Source organism: Coregonus lavaretus (genome assembly GCF_964263955.1).
Source record: "Coregonus lavaretus genome assembly, chromosome: 4".
Lineage (NCBI taxonomy): Eukaryota > Metazoa > Chordata > Actinopteri > Salmoniformes > Salmonidae > Coregonus > Coregonus lavaretus.
In genome coordinates this window covers 55,296,384-55,314,041 of record NC_139991.1, presented here as the reverse complement: position 1 = coordinate 55,314,041, position 17,658 = coordinate 55,296,384, and the positions used below count along the sequence as shown (strand labels likewise).

The 17,658-nt window shown below is 42.7% G+C and overlaps 1 protein-coding gene across 1 annotated transcript; it reads left to right on the top strand.

Moving 5' to 3' along the window:
* The first annotated feature begins 8,757 nt into the window (after positions 1 to 8,757).
* On the top strand, positions 8,758 to 14,416 carry LOC311127583 (chloride intracellular channel protein 4-like). Its single transcript, XM_084159401.1, has 6 exons — positions 8,758 to 9,097; positions 11,745 to 11,854; positions 12,113 to 12,238; positions 12,512 to 12,618; positions 12,724 to 12,899; positions 13,234 to 14,416. The coding sequence occupies exons 1-6, from the start codon at positions 9,062 to 9,064 to the stop codon at positions 13,396 to 13,398; spliced, it is 720 nt and encodes a 239-aa protein (XP_084015527.1). The 5' UTR covers positions 8,758 to 9,061; the 3' UTR covers positions 13,399 to 14,416.
* The last annotated feature ends 3,242 nt before the right edge of the window (positions 14,417 to 17,658 follow it).

The following is a 17,658-nucleotide window of genomic DNA, read 5'->3' as shown; positions in this document are numbered from 1 at the left end:
AGAAAAGTTTACCTATTCTATTGGTCAGCTTGTCAAGAAAGAAATAGCCTATTCCAAACAGATTCTGGGACAGTTGTGGGATGATAGATTCCAAATTCATACAACCAGTAGGCCTAGAAGTTTACATACACCTTTTTACATTTAAACTCAGTTTTTCACAATTCCTGACATTTAAACCTAGTAAAAATTCCCTGTCTTAGGTCAGTTAGGATCACCACTTTATTTTAAGAATCTGAAATGTCAGAATAATATTTCAGCTTTTATTTAAATCATCACATTCCCAGTGGGTCAGAAGTTTACATACACTCAATTAGTATTTGGTAGCATTGCCTTTAAATTGTTTAACTTGGGTCAAACGTTTTGGGTAGCCTTCCACAAGCTTCCCACAATAAGTTGGGTGAATTTTGGCCCATTCCTCCTGACAGAGCTGGTGTAACTGAGTCAGGTTTGTAGGCCTCCTTGCTCGCACACACTTTCAGTTCTGCCCACAGATTTTCTATAGGATTGAGGTCAGGGCTTTGTGATAGCCACTCCAATACCTTGACTTTGTTGACTTTAAGCCATTTTGCCACAACTTTGGAAGTATGCTTGGGGTCATTGTCCATTTGGAAGACCCATTTGCGACCAAGCTTTAACTTCCTGACTGAGGTCTTGAGATGTTGCTTCAATATATCCACATAATTTCCCTTTCTCATGATGCCATCTATTTTGTGAAGTGCATCAGTCGGCATGGGCGGCAGGTAGCTTAGTGGGTAAGAGCGTTGTGCCAGTAACCGAAAGGTTGCTGGTTCTAATCCCCGAGCCGACTAGGTGAAAAATCTGTCGATGTGCCCTTAAGCAAGGCACTTAACCCTAATTGCTCCTGCAAGAGCGTCTGCTAAATGACTAAAATGTAAATCAGTCCCTCCTGCAGCAAAGCACCCCCACAGCATGATGCTGCCACCCCTGTACTTCACGTTTGGGATGGTGTTCTTTGGCTTGCAAGCCATCCCCTTTTTCCTCCAAACATAACGATGGTCATTATGGCCAAACAATTCTATTTTTGTTTCATCAGACCAGAGGACATTTCTCCAAAATGTACGATCTTTGTCCCCATGTGCAGTTGCAAACCGTAGTCTGGCTTTTTTATGGCAGGTTTTGGAGCAGTGGCTTCTTCCTTGCTGAGCGGCCTTTCAGGTTATGTCGATATAGGACTCGTTTTACTGTGGATATAGATACTTTTGTACCTGTTTCCTCCAGCATCTTCACAAGGTCCTTTGCTGTTGTTCTGGGATTGATTTGCACTTTTCGCACCAAAGTACGTTCATCTCTAGGAGACAGAACGCGTCTCCTTCCTGAGCGGTATGACGGCTGCGTGGTCCCAAGGTGTTTATACTTGCGTACTATTGTTCGTACAGATGAACGTGGTACCTTCAGGCGTTTGGAAATTTCTCCCAAGGATGAACCAGACTTGTGGATGTCTACAAATTTTTTTCTGAGGTCTTGGCTGATTTCTTTTGATTTTCCCATGATGTCAAGCAAAGAGGCACTGAGTTTGAAGGTAGGCCTTGAAATACATCCACAGGTACTCCTCCAATTGACTCCAATGATGTCAATTAGCCTATCAGAAGCTTCTAAAGCCATAACATCATTTTCTGGAATTTCCAAGCTGTTTAAAGGCACAGTCAACTTAGTGTATGTAATCTTCTGACCCACTGGAATTGTGATACAGTGAATTATAAGTGAAATAATCTGTCTGTAAACAATTGTTGGAAAAATTACTTGTGTCGTGTACAAAGTAGATGTCCTAACCGACTTGCCAAAACTATAGTTTGTTAACAAGAAATTTGTGGAGTGGTTGAAAAACGAGTGTATGTAAACTTCCGACTTCAACTGTATATTGTTTAAAGCAATGAGTCTGATGGAACAGATCAGAACGTTTAGCTTAAAAATGTTGATAAGCTATATACTGAACAAAAATATAAACGCAACATGTAAAGTGTTGGTCCCATGTTTCATGAGCTGAAATAAAAGATCCCAGAAATTGTCCATACTCACAAAAAGCTTATTTCTCTCAAATTTTGTGCACACATTTGTTTACATCCCTGTTAATGAGCATTTTTCTTTTGCCAAGATAATCCATCCCTCTGACAGGTGTGGCATATCAAGAAGCTGATTATACAGCATGATCATTACACAGGTGCACCTTGTGCTGGGCACAATAAAAGGCCACTCTAAAATGTGTAGTTTTGTCACGCAACAAGTTTTGGGGGAGCGTGCGATTGGCATGCTTACTGCAGGGATGTCCACCAAAGCTGTTGCCAGAGAATTGAATGTTAATTTCTCTACCATAAGCCGCCTCCAACGTCGTTTTAGAAAATTTGGCAGTACATCCAACCGGGCTCACAACCACAGACCACATGTAACCACGCCAGCCCAGGACCTTCACTTCCGGTTTCTTCACCTGCGGGATTGTCTGAGACCTGATGAAACTGAGGAGTATTTCTGTCTGTAATAATGCCCTTTTGTGGGGAAAAACTCATTCTGATTGGCTGGGCCTGGCTCTCCAGTGGGTGGGCCTGGCTCCCAAGTGAATGGGCCTATGCCCTCCCAGGCCCACCATGGCTGCACCCCTGCCCAGTCATGTGAAATCCATAGACTAGGGCCTAATGAATTTATTTCAATTGACTGATTTCCTTATATGAACTGTAACTCAGTAAAATTGTTGAAATTGTTGCATGTTGCGTTTATATTTTTGTTCAGTATAATATTTATTCACATTATAAGCGCAGCAATGCGCACAAGGCAGTAGGCAATTAGCGTAATTAGCGGAAAAAACTGTTGTCAAAAGCCCACAGCATATGCAAGCGGTTTCATGTGACAGAGATAAAATATCCATTAGAAATTTAGAAATAAGGGAGATGTAATATGCAACAACTAGCATGGGTTGCTAATATGACTAGGATTATGCCTTTGGCTACTGGACAATTAAAGAAAGTTGATGTAAAATAATTGCCTCCACGGATATGGTCTGATTTTGGCTAGGCTACTTTGAAGCAAGGCCTCATAATATGTAGTAAAACGTCCAGGTTTCAAACCATTATGTATATGTTTTCAAAGTTCATACTGCCTCCAGCTCATTGTAAAGTGGTGTGTGACGTGCTGATGAAGCCTGCCTTCAATTGCCTATACATTTGCTGTTTGAGACAATAGTGTGCAACTGCAGCCCCGCAATTTGGGGAGTTCCTGCATGTGGGCATTCCTGCATCTTCAGGAACGCCCCCCTCGAGAATCCCATTGGTTCCTGCATGAACGCCCCCCGCGCAAGACATCTGCATGTTTGTGTGACACTTTTGAATGTGGGTCAAAAGGAAAATAAAAGTATATCTGAGTTTTTTCACTCCTGGTAGACAGTGTCCTTGGTGACGACCAAGGACACTGTCTACCGGTCACTCCCGCCTCCCGCTAGCACAGCAGGCAAGCTAGCTAGCAAGTTAGCACACAGTGTCGCCCCATCCTCCTGCCTGCTGTGATAGTGGGAGGCGGGTGACTGGGAGACAGTGTACTTCGCCCCCGCCTATTGGGCATGGTTTTCTCTGGTACATGGGAGGCTGGGGCAACACTGTGTGCTACTGTAACTAGCTAGCTTGCTAGTCAGCGATACCGTGTGCTAGCTTGCTAGTTAGCTAGCTAGCACATGGTGGAGAGAGGCTGGGGCGACACCATGTGCTAACTAGCTAGCTAGTTAGCGACACCGTGTGCTAGCTTGCTCGTTAGCTAGCACACAGTGTCGCCCTCGCCTACGCCTCCCGTGTACCGGAGAAAACCATGCCCAACAGCTTGCTTTTAGGGGACCTGCGTGGTTCTGGTACTGGGTCCGACCGTCATTTTTTGCTTACAAAATCGATCTGTGGATACCGTAACTTGCATTGATCGATAGCCCTGGTTCCCACGGACAGTAGGGTGTGAAATCTGAAAGTACTTGAAGCTGGGCACTGATAATCGTTACATCGTAGCGCAGCTGGAGAGAGTGGTTTCATCACGGTAGCACATTGAGATCAATTTTTAGTCATTAATCATAGATTTAAAATAATTCATAGATTAAAAAAACTAAAACACTTTCTGTTTGTCAGAGTATTTTCAGATGTCATTATCAACAAATAGGGCGAAAAGTACAGTAAATGTAAAATTCACATAAAATCAACAGTTTAATGTTTGGATTCAGCCTTGTGTCAGGATAACTATTGTGTCTAATCCTTTACCCTTAATCTTGAAACTGTTCCCTTTCAATTGTTACTATACCATGGTTATGCTATGCATATGCTTTTCATATTTCTTCTGTAAGAAACATTTCAATTTAGCCCTATCAATAAAGGCCAACTCTCACGAGTGTAAAGGGTTAATTTATTTGTTGGATCATTGCACAGTAGATTAGAGTGACAAGAAGTAACACAAACAACCTCTCTGACAAGGATTCTGTGTAGTTCTGACCACAAGACTCAGATACTAGCTATCCGAGAAACTGAAAGAGTGGCAGGAATAGAGAGACACCTTCACATCTGCGATTAGGAGAATCTTAACAATATGCAATACAGAGTAAAATAATAAAACAAAACAAAACTCACTCCCTCTCCAACATGCCATGGACAGCACAGTAATTCTGTCCCTCTCTATCCACTAACCTGGGAGGTGGGCTGTGGGTCATAGATGGTAGTGATACTGTGTTCTAACAGCCCTCTGACTAACACGTCAAACTGTTTTTTGTACACTAACTTGCACTACCTCATGGTGATGATGAAGACAAAGAGGTTTGCAGTTGACTATATTTTGTCGTACATAATGATTAACCTAACACAGTGGTGGGAAAAGTACCCAGTTGTCATACTTGAGTAAAAGTAAAGATACATTAATAGAAAATGACTCAATTAAAAGTGAAAGTCACCCAGTAAAATATTACTTGAGTAAAAGTCTAAAAGTACTTGGTTTGAAATATACTTAAGAATCAAAAGTAAATGTAACTGCTAAAATATACTTAAGTATCAAAAGTAAAAGTTCCTTATATTAAGCAAGCCAGACGGCACCATTTTCTTGTTTTTTACATTTACGGATAGCCAGGGTCTATCTCCAACACTCAGACATCATTTACAAATGAAGCATTTATGTTTAGTGAGTCCGCCAGATCAGAGGCAGTAGGGATGACCAGGTATGTTCTCTTGAGAAGTGTGTGAATTGGACCATTTTCCTGTCCTGCTAAGCATTCAAAATGTAACGAGTACTTTTGGGTGTCAGGGAAAATGTATGGAGTAAAAAGTACAATATTTCTTGTAGTGAAGTAAAAGTAAAAGTTGTCAAAATACAGATACCCCAAAATCTACTTAAGTATTTTTACTTAAGTACTTTACACCACTGACCTAACACATAGCTTATCAGTAGGGAATCATTTTTTCAGATACACTAGCTTTTTCGGTTATGTCAGAGGACTTTTCAAAAGTGGCACATGTAAAGGTTTTTGCCAGCCTTTTTAGAGTCAAATTGTAAAAATGGCTAGCTGGAGCTCGTCTGAGAATGTCTTCACCCGCTATATACTGATTGGTTTGGTTCTGCCCACTATAGTGCTGTCTGGTTAGAACATGATGTTGAGGCCCATCACTGTACTCTTGATGGTCACCACCAGACATTTAAGTCATTTAGCAGACGTTCTTATCCAGAGCGACTTACAGGAGCAATTAGGGTTAAGTGCCTTGCTCAAGGGCACATGGACAGATTTTTCACCTAGTTGGCTCTGGGATTAGAACCAGCGACCTTTCAGTTACTGGCACAACGCTCTTAACCACTAAGCTACCTGCTGCCCCACACACGCAGACACAGCTGTTTCCATTTGCAGATGTTTTTATGATTGTATTTTAATCCGAATGACTTGTGAACTTACTTGTTGTGGTTATGTCGATGCACACACAACATTCTAGAAAACACACTGAAAACGTATTGAGGATCTGAGGACCCATGCCAAATCTTTTCAGTCTCCTGAGGGGGAATAGACTTTGTCGTTCCCTCTTCACGACTGTCTTGGTGTGTTTGGACCATGATAGTTTGTTGGTTTGTGGACACCAAGGAACATGAAGCTCTCAACCTGTTCCACTACAGCCCCGTCGATGAGAATGGGGGCGTGCTCAGTCCTAATTTTTTTTTCCTGTAGTCCATGATCATCTCCTTTGTCTTGATCACGTTGAGGGAGAGGTTGCTATCCTGGTACCACACGGCCAGGTCTCTGACCTCCTCCCTATAGGCTTTCTCATCATTGTCGGTGATCAGGCCTACCACTGTTGTGTCGTCGGCAAACTTAATGATGGTGTTGGAGTCGTGCCTGGCCATGCAGTCATGGGTGAACAGGGAGTACAGGAGGGGACTGAGCACGCACCCCTGAGGGGCCCCCGTGTTGAGGATCAGCTTGGCATATGTGTTGTTACCTACCCTTACCACCTGGGGGCGGCCCGTCAGGAAGTCCAGGATCCAGTTGCAGAGGGAGGTGTTTAGTCCCAGGGTCCTTAGCTTAGTGATGAGCTTTGAGGGCACTAAGGTGTTGAACGCTGAGCTGTAGTCAATGAATAGCATTCTCACATAGGTGTTCCTCTTGTCCAGGTGGGAAAGGGCAGTGTGGAGTGCAATAGAGATTGCATCATCTGTGGATCTGTTGGGGTGGTATGCAAATTGGAGTGGGTCTAGGGTTTCTGGGATATTAGTGTTGATGTGAGCCATGACCAGCCTTTCAAAGCACTTCATGGCTACAGACGTGAGTGCTACGGGTCGGTAGTCATTTAGGCAGGTTATCTTAGTGTTCTTGGGCACAGGGACTATGGTGGTCTGCTTGAAACATGTTGGTTTTACAGACTCAGTCAGGGACATGTTGAAAATGTCAGTGAAGACACTTGCCAGTTGGTCAGCGCATGCTCGGAGCACACGTCCTGGTAATCCGTCTGGCCCTGCGGCCTTGTGAATGTTGACCTGTTTAAAGGTCTTACTCACATCGGCTACAGAGAGCTTGATCACATAGTCATCCGGAACAGCTGATGCTCTCATTCATGCTTCAGTGTTGCTTGCCTCGAAGCGAGTATAGAAGGGATTTAGCTCGTCTGGTAGGCTTGTGTCACTGGGCAGCTCGCGGCTGTGCTTCCCTTTGTAGTCTGTAATAGTTTTCAAGCCCTGCCACATCCGACGAGCGTCAGAGCCGGTGTAGTACGATTCAATCTTAGTCCTGTATTGACTCTTTGCCTGTTTGATTGCTCGTCGGAGGGCATAGCGGGATTTCTTATAAGCGTCCGGGTTAGAGTCCCGCTCCTTGAAGGTGGCAGCTCTACCCTTTAGCTCGGTGCGGATGTTGCCTGTAACTCATAGTTTCTGGTTGGGGTATGTACGTACGGTCACTGTGGGGACGACGTCATCGATGCACTTATTGATGAAGCAAGTGACTGATGTGGTTTACTCCTCAATGCTATCGGAAGAATCCCGGAACATATTCCAGTCTGTGCTAGCAAAACAGTCCTGTAGCTTAGCATCTACGTCATCTGACCACTTCCTTATTAACCGAGTCACTGGTGCTTCCTGCTTTAGTTTTTGCTTATAAGCAGGAATCATATCTTGCACTACTCATCTCATATGTATATACTGCATTCTATAATATTCTACTGTGTCTTAGTCCATGCCGCTCTGTCATTGCTTGTCCATATATCTATATATTCTTAAATTCCATTCCTTACTTAGATTTGTGTGTATTGGGTATATGTTGTGAAATTGTTAGATATTACTTGTTAGATTACTGCACTCTCAGAGCTAGAAGCACAAGCATTTCGCTATACCTGCAATAATCTCCTAAACAAATAAATGTGATAAATACAATTTGATTTGATTTGATTTGAATAACACCACATCGTTTTATTTGCAACTGAAAGGACTGTAGATTACACTTAAAAATGGCTAGTTTTGCAAATGTATTTTCAAAATGTATAAAAGAGCACAGACAGACAGTCATTGTTGCAAACCTTCCAGTGCACCCAGGAGTACTGTACTCCCAACCCTCTGATTGTCGTCTGGGTCTCTTGTCTGGTTACTGGTCACTGTCTGTCACTGATGGCTGGTGTGGGAGAGGCATGGTCCTTCACACAGTCCGTCCACCTTCACCCATGATTGTCCAACTCCATATGAGCAGGTGCCTGGCCATCTCTCCCAGACACCCCCATCTCTCTCTAGTGGATATAAAGTATTTATCTTCTGAACAACCTGATAATTGCAGCACTGTTCACAGCCCTAGATGGACTATGTTTCCATTGGCAACTTTAATATGTTATTTCCTTATCTAGCTGAATAAGCAAGACTCCCTTGGTAAACATTAACAGTTAGATACAATGCCCACTGCCCCCTGAGCAGATTCAGAGGTACTTGACCCTTTTATGTGGTGTTATTTTAGTTATGCTTAAAGGTACAATGTAACAGTCCACTTTGAGTATACATACATTAAATAATGTGGTTAAGTTGTAGGCTACTCTTTAACTGTATTCTCATTCACTGGCCTCTCTCTACTTGATGGGCCCTTGCTCTGAAATCACATTTTAAACCAATGTGGGAGAGGAAGAGAGCCACACTGACATTACATTGCATTGGGAAAATGTAGGCCTGTGGGAGAGTGAGAATAGGTCGAGTGATCTGACTTTACTGGTCTGACTGGTAGGTCTGGTGGGGGTGTATACTAAATGTCAGAGACATGATGGGTGTGGTGAGAGACACATAAACAGATAGAGGAGAGTTAGCCATTAAAGAGAGGGAGAGAGAGAGGAGTACAGGAGTGGTTAAAACAAACCAGTGTTGTTGCTTCCCATTAAGGAGCTGATCATCTTTTTTTATAACAGCAATCAACACCAAGAGAACCATTTGGACCCATAGCTTCCTCTGACCATCAGTGACCTATGGTGATTTAGCCGTGTGTGTGTGTGGATCAGGATACCCACATGAGGACAGGCTGACATTGACAGCTCTCACTCCTCTGAGAACCAACAGTAACTAGTTGCTAAGCTCTAAGGGTCTGAGAGAGATGGCTGAGCGCTCCAAGATTGAACTCTTCATCAAGGTAAGAGTCAGAATCCTAACCTGCCTCCAATGGAGACTTTATTAGGCCTACTGTATTTTGAACTTTAGTCCTGTTTTAGAACAACATGTTGTACATTTTAGTTCCGGAAACAGCGTACAGCAAGGATTGAATACATATTTGTTCATACATATGTAGGATCTTAATTTGAGCCAGTTTGCTACAGCAAGAAAGGAATCCTGAAGCAACAGGAAATAGGAATTATGATGTGGATTGTAAAAAAAAATTGACATTTTTGTATGGGTTGATAAAAAAAATTTGTATGGGAAATCAAGTCCAAAATGTAAAAGTGGAAATTACAAACGTCAGAAGCCTTTTTAAACCTCAAATACATTACACATTTTAAATGTCTTGCATTGCAGGAAAGTTCTCCAGCAACAGGGTGATCCTTACATCTGTAAATATACAGTGGGGAGAACAAGTATTTGATACACTGCCGATTTTGCAGGTTTTCCTACTTACAAAGCATGTAGAGGTCTGTAATTTTTATCATAGGTACACTTCAACTGTGAGAGACGGAATCTAAAACAAAAATCCAGAAAATCACATTGTATGATTTTTAAGTAATTCATTTGCATTTTATTGTATGACATAAGTATTTGATCACCTACCAACCAGTAAGAATTCCGGCTCTCACAGACCTGTTCGTTTTTCTTAAAGAAAACCTCCTGTTCTCCACTCATTACCTGTATTAACTGCACCTGTTTGAACTCGTTAACTGTATAAAAGACACCTGTCCACACACTCAATCAAACAGACTCCAACCTCTCCACAATGGCCAAACCATAGAGCTGTGTAAGGACTTCAGGGATAAAATTGTAGACCTGCACAAGGCTGGGATGGGCTACAGGACAATAGGCAAGCAGCTTGGTGAGAAGGCAACAACTGTTGGCGCAATTATTAGAAAATTGAAGAAGTTCAAGATGACTGTCAATCACCCTCGGTCTGGGGCTCCATGCAAGATCTCACCTCGTGGGGCATCAATGATCATGAGGAAGGTGAGGGATCAGCCCAGAACTACACGGCAGGACCTGGTTAATGACCTGAAGAGAGCTGGGACCACAGTCTCAAAGAAAACCATTAGTAACTCACTACTATGGATTAAAATCCTGCAGCGCACGCAAGGTCCCCCTGCTCAAGCCAGCGCATGTCCAGGCCCGTCTGAAGTTTGCCAATGACCATCTGGATGATCCAGAGGAGGAATGGGAGAAGGTCATGTGGTCTGATGAGACAAAAATAGAGCTTTTTGGTCTAAACTCCACTCGCCGTGTTTGGAGGAAGAAGAAGGATGAGTACAACCCCAAGAACACCATCCCAACCGTGAAGCATGGAGGTGGAAACATCATTCTTTGGGGATGCTTTTCTGCAAAGGGGACAGGACGACTGCACCGTATTGAGGGGAGGATGGATGGGGCCATGTATCGCGAGATCTTGGCCAACAACCTCCTTCCCTCAGTAAGAGCATTGAAGATGGGTCGTGGCTGGGTCTTCCAGCATGACAACGACCCGAAACACACAGCCAGGGCAACTAAGGAGTGGCTCCGTAAGAAGCATCTCAAGGTCCTGGAGTGGCCTAGCCAGTCTCCAGACCTGAACCCAATAGAAAATCTTTGGAGGGAGCTGAAAGTCTGTTTTGCCCAGCGACAGCCCCGAAACCTGAAGGATCTGGAGAAGGTCTGTATGGAGGAGTGGGCCAAAATCCCTGCTGCAATGTGTGCAAACCTGGTCAAGCCCTACAGGAAACGTATGATCTCTGTAACTGAAAACAAAGGTTTCTGTACCAAATATTAAGTTCTGCTTTTCTGATGTATCAAATACTTATGTCATGCAATAAAATGCAAATTAATTACTTAAAAATCATACAATTTGATTTTCTGGATTTTTGATTTAGATTCCGTCTCTCACAGTTGAAGTGTACCTATGATACAAATTACAGACCTCTACATGCTTTGTAAGTAGGAAAACCTGCAAAATCGGCAGTGTATCAAATACTTGTTCTCCCCACTGTACATAATAGAAAAGCAAACATTTTATCATATGTCAGTCCAGCTGTATTTGTAAGTCACATGGCTAGTTGCTATAACTACAAGAAAATTAGCATGTGGTAAGCATTCCGCTATATTGTGGAAAATAAAAACACTGATTTGAAAAGGTTGTTTTTAGATGGAGCAATGTAACCTCTTAGTAAAAGCTTGTTGTTTACATTATATCCGGTACAGTTACTGAGTATCGGTGTGTTTCTGTGAGAAGCCAGGTCAGGTGAACAGAAACTGATAAGAGGCTTGTCCAGTTTGGAGGCTTTATCCCCTGCTGCTGAAAATGCCTCAGCTTCCTCACATTCCAATGACTCAGTTATGTTGATTCTCAAAGATTACATCATAGGATGTACATGTGTTGTAAAAAGTGCTATATAAATAAAAATGTAAGACTTTACATTACTGTGTCCTTATTACAGTGTAATTACGTTAGTAAGTAAAGTGTAGAAAGTACTATAGCAATTCATTGTCTTTGTTACACTGTACTGACATTATGAAAAATTGTTTAAAAAAAAACGAATTACTGACTGATTGAAGAGACAATTTTATTCTGTCCATTTTCCTTCTCTATCGCACACCCCTCCACCCGATAGGCCAGTGATGATGGGGAGAGTGTGGGGAACTGTCCCTTCTGTCAGCGACTCTTTATGATCCTCTGGCTGAAGGGGGCCAACTTCACCCTCACCACAGTAGACATGAAAAGGTATATATGTGGCTTTCACTCTCACGCACATACACACTCCACAATGATGCACTTAAAGCAACAGTTCAATCCATCCAAGCCAGGCATGAATCTAAGAGCTTGTCCAAACATGTCCAGGTAACCTCAAAAGTAATTGGTAACAACTACTTATGAACTGCTAATGCTGATAGAAGAACTAGAGGATTGTGTGTGATAGATGAAGTGTGCAGTTGAGGGATTTTCTCCCTCATGTGTTTCATCTGGTCCCCTTGCTGTCAGGGCTCCAGAAGTGCTGAAGGACCTGGCCCCGGGCTCTCAGCCCCCGTTCCTCATCTTCGGCGAGGAGGTGCGCACCGACACCAACAAGATCGAGGAGTTCCTAGAGGAGGCACTGGCTCCGCCACAGTGCGTGTGTGATGAACTTCAACAGGCATAAATGCATGCACACACACATACATACACACACACACACACACACACACACACACACACACACACACACACACACACACACACACACACACACACACACACACACACATAGACACACTCCAAATGAGACAAGTACTTAATAAATAACTGTTTATTACAGGGCAATTAACCTCTTTGCAGTCAAATGTATCCTCCACTGGCTCTACTAACTCAGAAAGCTGAGAGCTAATGGCAATACCTTTCCAGGTACCCCAAGTTGTGCTGTCGCTACAAGGAGTCCAACGGTGCTGGAGATGACATCTTCCACAAGTTCTCTGCATACATCAAGAACCCTAACCCTGGACTCAACGATAGTAAGAGCCCCTCCTTGTTTTGAAGTCACTGAGTCATTGAAACAGTATGTACTGTATTACAGTGATCGTAGTTCCAGTTTTTTATGAGGCTTTCCTGCTTCTCAGTGCTTGAGATGAAGTTTCTGAAGAGCCTGATGAAGTTGGATCAGTACCTGCTGACGCCACTCCTACACGAGCTGGACCAAAACCCAGACGCCCCCCGGTCCTCACGGCACTATCTGGACGGGAACTCACTCAGTCTAGCTGACTGCAACCTGCTGCCCAAGCTCAACATAGTCAAGGTTATCAGATCAAGCGTTCCAGGAACTCATAGACCACACCACCTTTGCTAGTGTCATCTATTGTACTTTCCTCTATTCTGCTCCTCTCTGTTGGAACCATTTCAATCTCTATCAAGAAGGGCAAAGGTTTATTCCTTGTAGTTATAGGTGTACTCAGATGTGTAGCTATGGTTTAAATAATGATAATTGGGCTTTTTATTAGTCTGTATGACTGCATACTACAAGTACCACTAGCACCACTGTGCTACTAGTAAACAGATGAAAATGTTGTTCAATGTTGTTCAGTGTGTGTCTGTCATGTTGACTCCCTATCCCCCTCTCTTGCTCACCACAGGTGGTGTGTAGGAAGTACCGTGACTTTGAGATCCCTGTGGCTCTGACCGGTCTGACCCGCTACCTGACCAAGGCCTACCAGCAGGATGAGTTCCGCTATACCTGCCCCAAGGACTCCGAGATCCTACTGGCCTACCACTCGGTGGCCAAATACCTCAACAAGTAGATCAGGAGAGAAGGAGGGGGAGAGAGGGGGGCAAGGAGAGAGATAGAGAAAGAGAGGGGGGGGGGGGGGGCAGACAGGGTAAAAGAGGAGTCGAAGAAGGTGTGTTTAGACGAGAAGAAATATAAAAGGGGAAAGAGGGCTATGAAGCGATGATTTATGATTTATGTGTAGAGGACCAGAAAAATAAGCCTGCTGCCTATGCCTCAGAACGAGGCATGTCTGTCCTCTGTCAGTAACATATTTGTGAATAATGCTGTGTGTACAGGGTGAAGGTCTGCTCATATATGTACTATTACAACGTGTGTGCAACACAATTCTGTGCTGCCTGTTTAGTTTCTGTAGATATTTGCATGCCTTGAATTATGGTCAACTGTTAAAATGTTAATTTTAATGATCTTTCAATGTATTTTATGTTCGCTTTGAAAACCTAGCAATGTGCACACTTTGTCTGGCAATTGTAAGGATCTGGATTTTCTATCCCTGAGAGACAAAGAGAAAGCATTATGTCAAATGCCAAGTAAACAAAGATAAATGGGGTACTATTGTGTGTGGATTGATAGGTTTTTCATTTACTGAAATGTGCTATATTGAAATTACTATCATAGCTAGGCCCAGATAAATATTATTCTGAGTAGGCCTAAACCTCATTTTAATTGGTTTATTTAAAAGTGTTTGGCTTGCAACCTGTTTTCATTGCTGTGGGTGGAATCATAAAATGAGAATGGTCATTCTCATTCTATGTGTCACGTCTCCTCCCGTTGCTCCCCTCCGGCGCTCTGATTCGCCGGTCTACTGAACCACCGGTCTAAGCGCACCACCTCGACAACAACGGAATGGAAACACAACGCACCCTAATCACCTCCAGTGCACCTGCACCTCATCATCTCATCACCACCCCTATTTAGCCCTGGACTGTTCCTTATAATGTTGTGTGTGATTGTTTAGCTTCGTGTCGTGTACTCTATCTTTGTTATTTCTCTTTGTCATTGTTAAGTAAACCTTGACCTTGTTAATTCCTGCGTCTGCGTCCTGCCTCTTCGTATACTTAGTACTCGTCACACTATGGGTGGAATAATCATTACATCACAAAGACACATTGTTTTGTTTTTGATATTGTTTGTTTTTGGTCAGGGTTGGAGAGTAACAGATTACAAAAAAACTGTAATCATTTACGTTACCAGCAATAATATTGCAATCAGATTACAGTTACTTTTGAAGAACTAGATGATTACTTATTGGATTACTTTTCAATTCAGAAAGGATGATTGTGAACAAAATACAAAAGACACATTTCTGTTTTCTCAATGACATTCAATTCAGCATTGAAAATAGGCACATTTAAGTTTGTTCCACCTGAACAAGTCTGACCACAAGTCAGAGACCACTATGATGACACACCATATGCATTTGATGGATCCTTTTTGTCTTCTTCTAATGCCTCTTAAAGGGAAAGTTATCCAAAATGAACGGAAGATAATCAGGGAAGTTACTGAATTTGAGTAATCCAAAAGTTATGTTACTGATTACAATTTTGGACAGGTAACTGTAACGGATTACATTTAGAAAGTAACTTACCTACCCAACCATGGTTTTGGTTCAAACAGAATACAGTCCATAGATACAGTTGAAACTCGTTTTTCTACCACTCCACAAATTTCTTGTTAACAAACTATAGTTTTGGCAAGTCGGTTAGGACATCTACTTTGTGCATGACACAAGTAATTTTTCCAACAATTGTTTACAGGCAGATTATTTCACTTATAATTCACTGTATCACAATTCCAGTGGGTCAGAAGTTTACATACTGTTTGGCCATAATGACCATCGTTATGTTTGGAGGAAAAAGGGGGTTGCTTGCAAGCCGATGAACACCATCCCAACTGTGAAGCACGAGGGTGGCAGCATCATGCCGTGGGGGTGCTTTGCTGCAGGAGGGACTGGTGCACTTCAAAAAAATTGATGGCATTATGAGGAAGGACAATTATGTGGATATATTGAAGCAACATCTCAAGATATCAGTGAGGAAGTTAAAGCTTGGTCGCAAATGGGTCTTCCAAATGGACAATGACCCCAAGCATACTTCCAAAGTTGTGGCAAAATGGCTTAAGGACAACAAAGTCAAGGTATTGGAGTGGCCATCACAAAGCCCTGACCTCAATCCTATAGAACATTTGTGGGCAGAACTGAAAAAGCGTGTGCGAGCAAGGAGGCCTACAAACCTGACTCAGTTACACCAGCTCTGTCAGGAGGAATGGGCCAAAATTCACCCAACTTCTTGTGGGAAGCTTGTGGAAGGCTACCCGAAACGTTTGACCCAAGTTAAACAATTGAAAGGCAATGCTACCAAATTCTAATTGAGTGTATGTAAACTTCTGACCCACTGGGAATGTGATGAAAGAAATAAAAGCTGAAATAAATCATTCTCTCTACTATTATTCTGACATTTCACATTCTTAAAATAAAGTGGTGATCCTAACTGACTGAGTCCTTTAGGTGCCTTTTGGATTACAAAAGTGCTGAACAAATACTGATATTGACTATGTCCGATTTAGCTCGCTCATTAATGTCTTAATCGAAATTCAGGAAAGCCTCTTATCCGCTCATCGTTCCCTTAAACCATAGTTTGTACATTTCAATTGTCAGTAGAAACCACATTTGTTTAAGCAAGTCAGCCATATCAGCTATGTTTTTAAAAAAGGCAGTAAATGAGGCTAAATGAACTGTTTCGCTGCCAGTCAAGGCGCCGCTGATAGTCAGGTGTAGTGGTGGTAAGGATTCACTCCATGGTGCTGAAAAGAAAGCTCTGCTTACGGGACAGCTTTATGTAGGTTCTAACAGTTTGTGGGCACCGTTTTTCACTGTTATAGTGCAATTCATGTATTGTTTAGTGTTGTGTTGTGTAGTGGCATTGCTGGCATGCATCTAAAACATATTTTTTTTAGTTTGCCACACCAAGGTTTACATGCTAAAATCTACACTGCCACCAAGTGGGTTAGCCCTCTTGGTGCGATGCATAGGGTGCTTGCCTTGAGACCAGGGGTTCGCTTCCCTACCCCGCCGTTCGCTACAATACCATTGATAGCCTACAGTACTTTCTTTCCATCAGGTACCTTGGTAGGTGGTCTTGGATCCTTTTGTTTCAAAGTATATTTGTTTAATACCAAGAAACACTCAGTGTGACCCTGATTTAGCCCACTGCATGTGAAAACACAAAATCCTACTCATCATTCTACGTGCTCAATCATATAATCCTTAATGTATACTAGGCTACGTCACTTTTGTTTTGAGACTATTTCACCGTGTGTTTTTAACGGGGCAACTGGTTCACGCCAGAGAAGCAGACCGGTTCCAAAACTAATGCAATCACCTTTCACCCGGCGCAAACTGCTCCCGTCGGGGTAATCCGGGCTAGATTGGCAGCAGCAGGGATTGGCTAGTGATGTAAATGGGTGGTGGGACCGCCAGGAGTTAGGAGGATATATATATATTTTTCAAATGGTTCATACTGGACAAGAAAGAGCGCAAAAGCGAGTCCAGAAAGTTCTGAACTATCTAGCTAAGTAGTTCAATTGCCAACTCGTACATGTCTTGGGGTTTAGCTATATTTGGTTGGACTTTGTGTGGCATGTCTGGAGCTCCGATTGATTCTGACTGTTAGCAACATTTGCGAGCTTTTCTGCTTAGCCCTAGTTTTACTAGTCGCTATTTATGTACAGTCGTGGTCAAAAGTTTTGAGAATAACACAAGTATTGGTCTTCACAAAGTTCGCTGCTTCAGTGTTTTTAGATATTTTTGTCAGATGTTACTATGGTATACTGAAGTATAATTACAAGCATTCCATAAGTGTCAAAGGCTTTTATTGACAATTACATTACGTTTATGCAAAGAGTCAAGATTTGCAGTGTTGTCCCTTCTTTTTCAAGACCTCTGCAATCCGCCCTGGCATACTGTCAATTAACTTCTGGGCCACATCCTGACTGATGGCAGCCCATTCTTGCATAATCAATGCTTGGAGTTTGTGGGTTTTTGTTTGTCCACCCGCCTCTTGAGGATTGACCACAAATTCTCAATGGGATTAAGGTCTGGGGAGTTTCCTGGCCATGGACCCAAAATATCGATGTTTTGTTCCCCGAGCCACTTAGTTATCACTTTAGCTGAATCAACTTTAGGAGACGGTCCTGGCGCTTGCTGGACTTTCTTGGGCACCCTGAAGCCTTCTTCACAATAATTGAACCTCTCTCCTTGAAGTTCTTGATGATC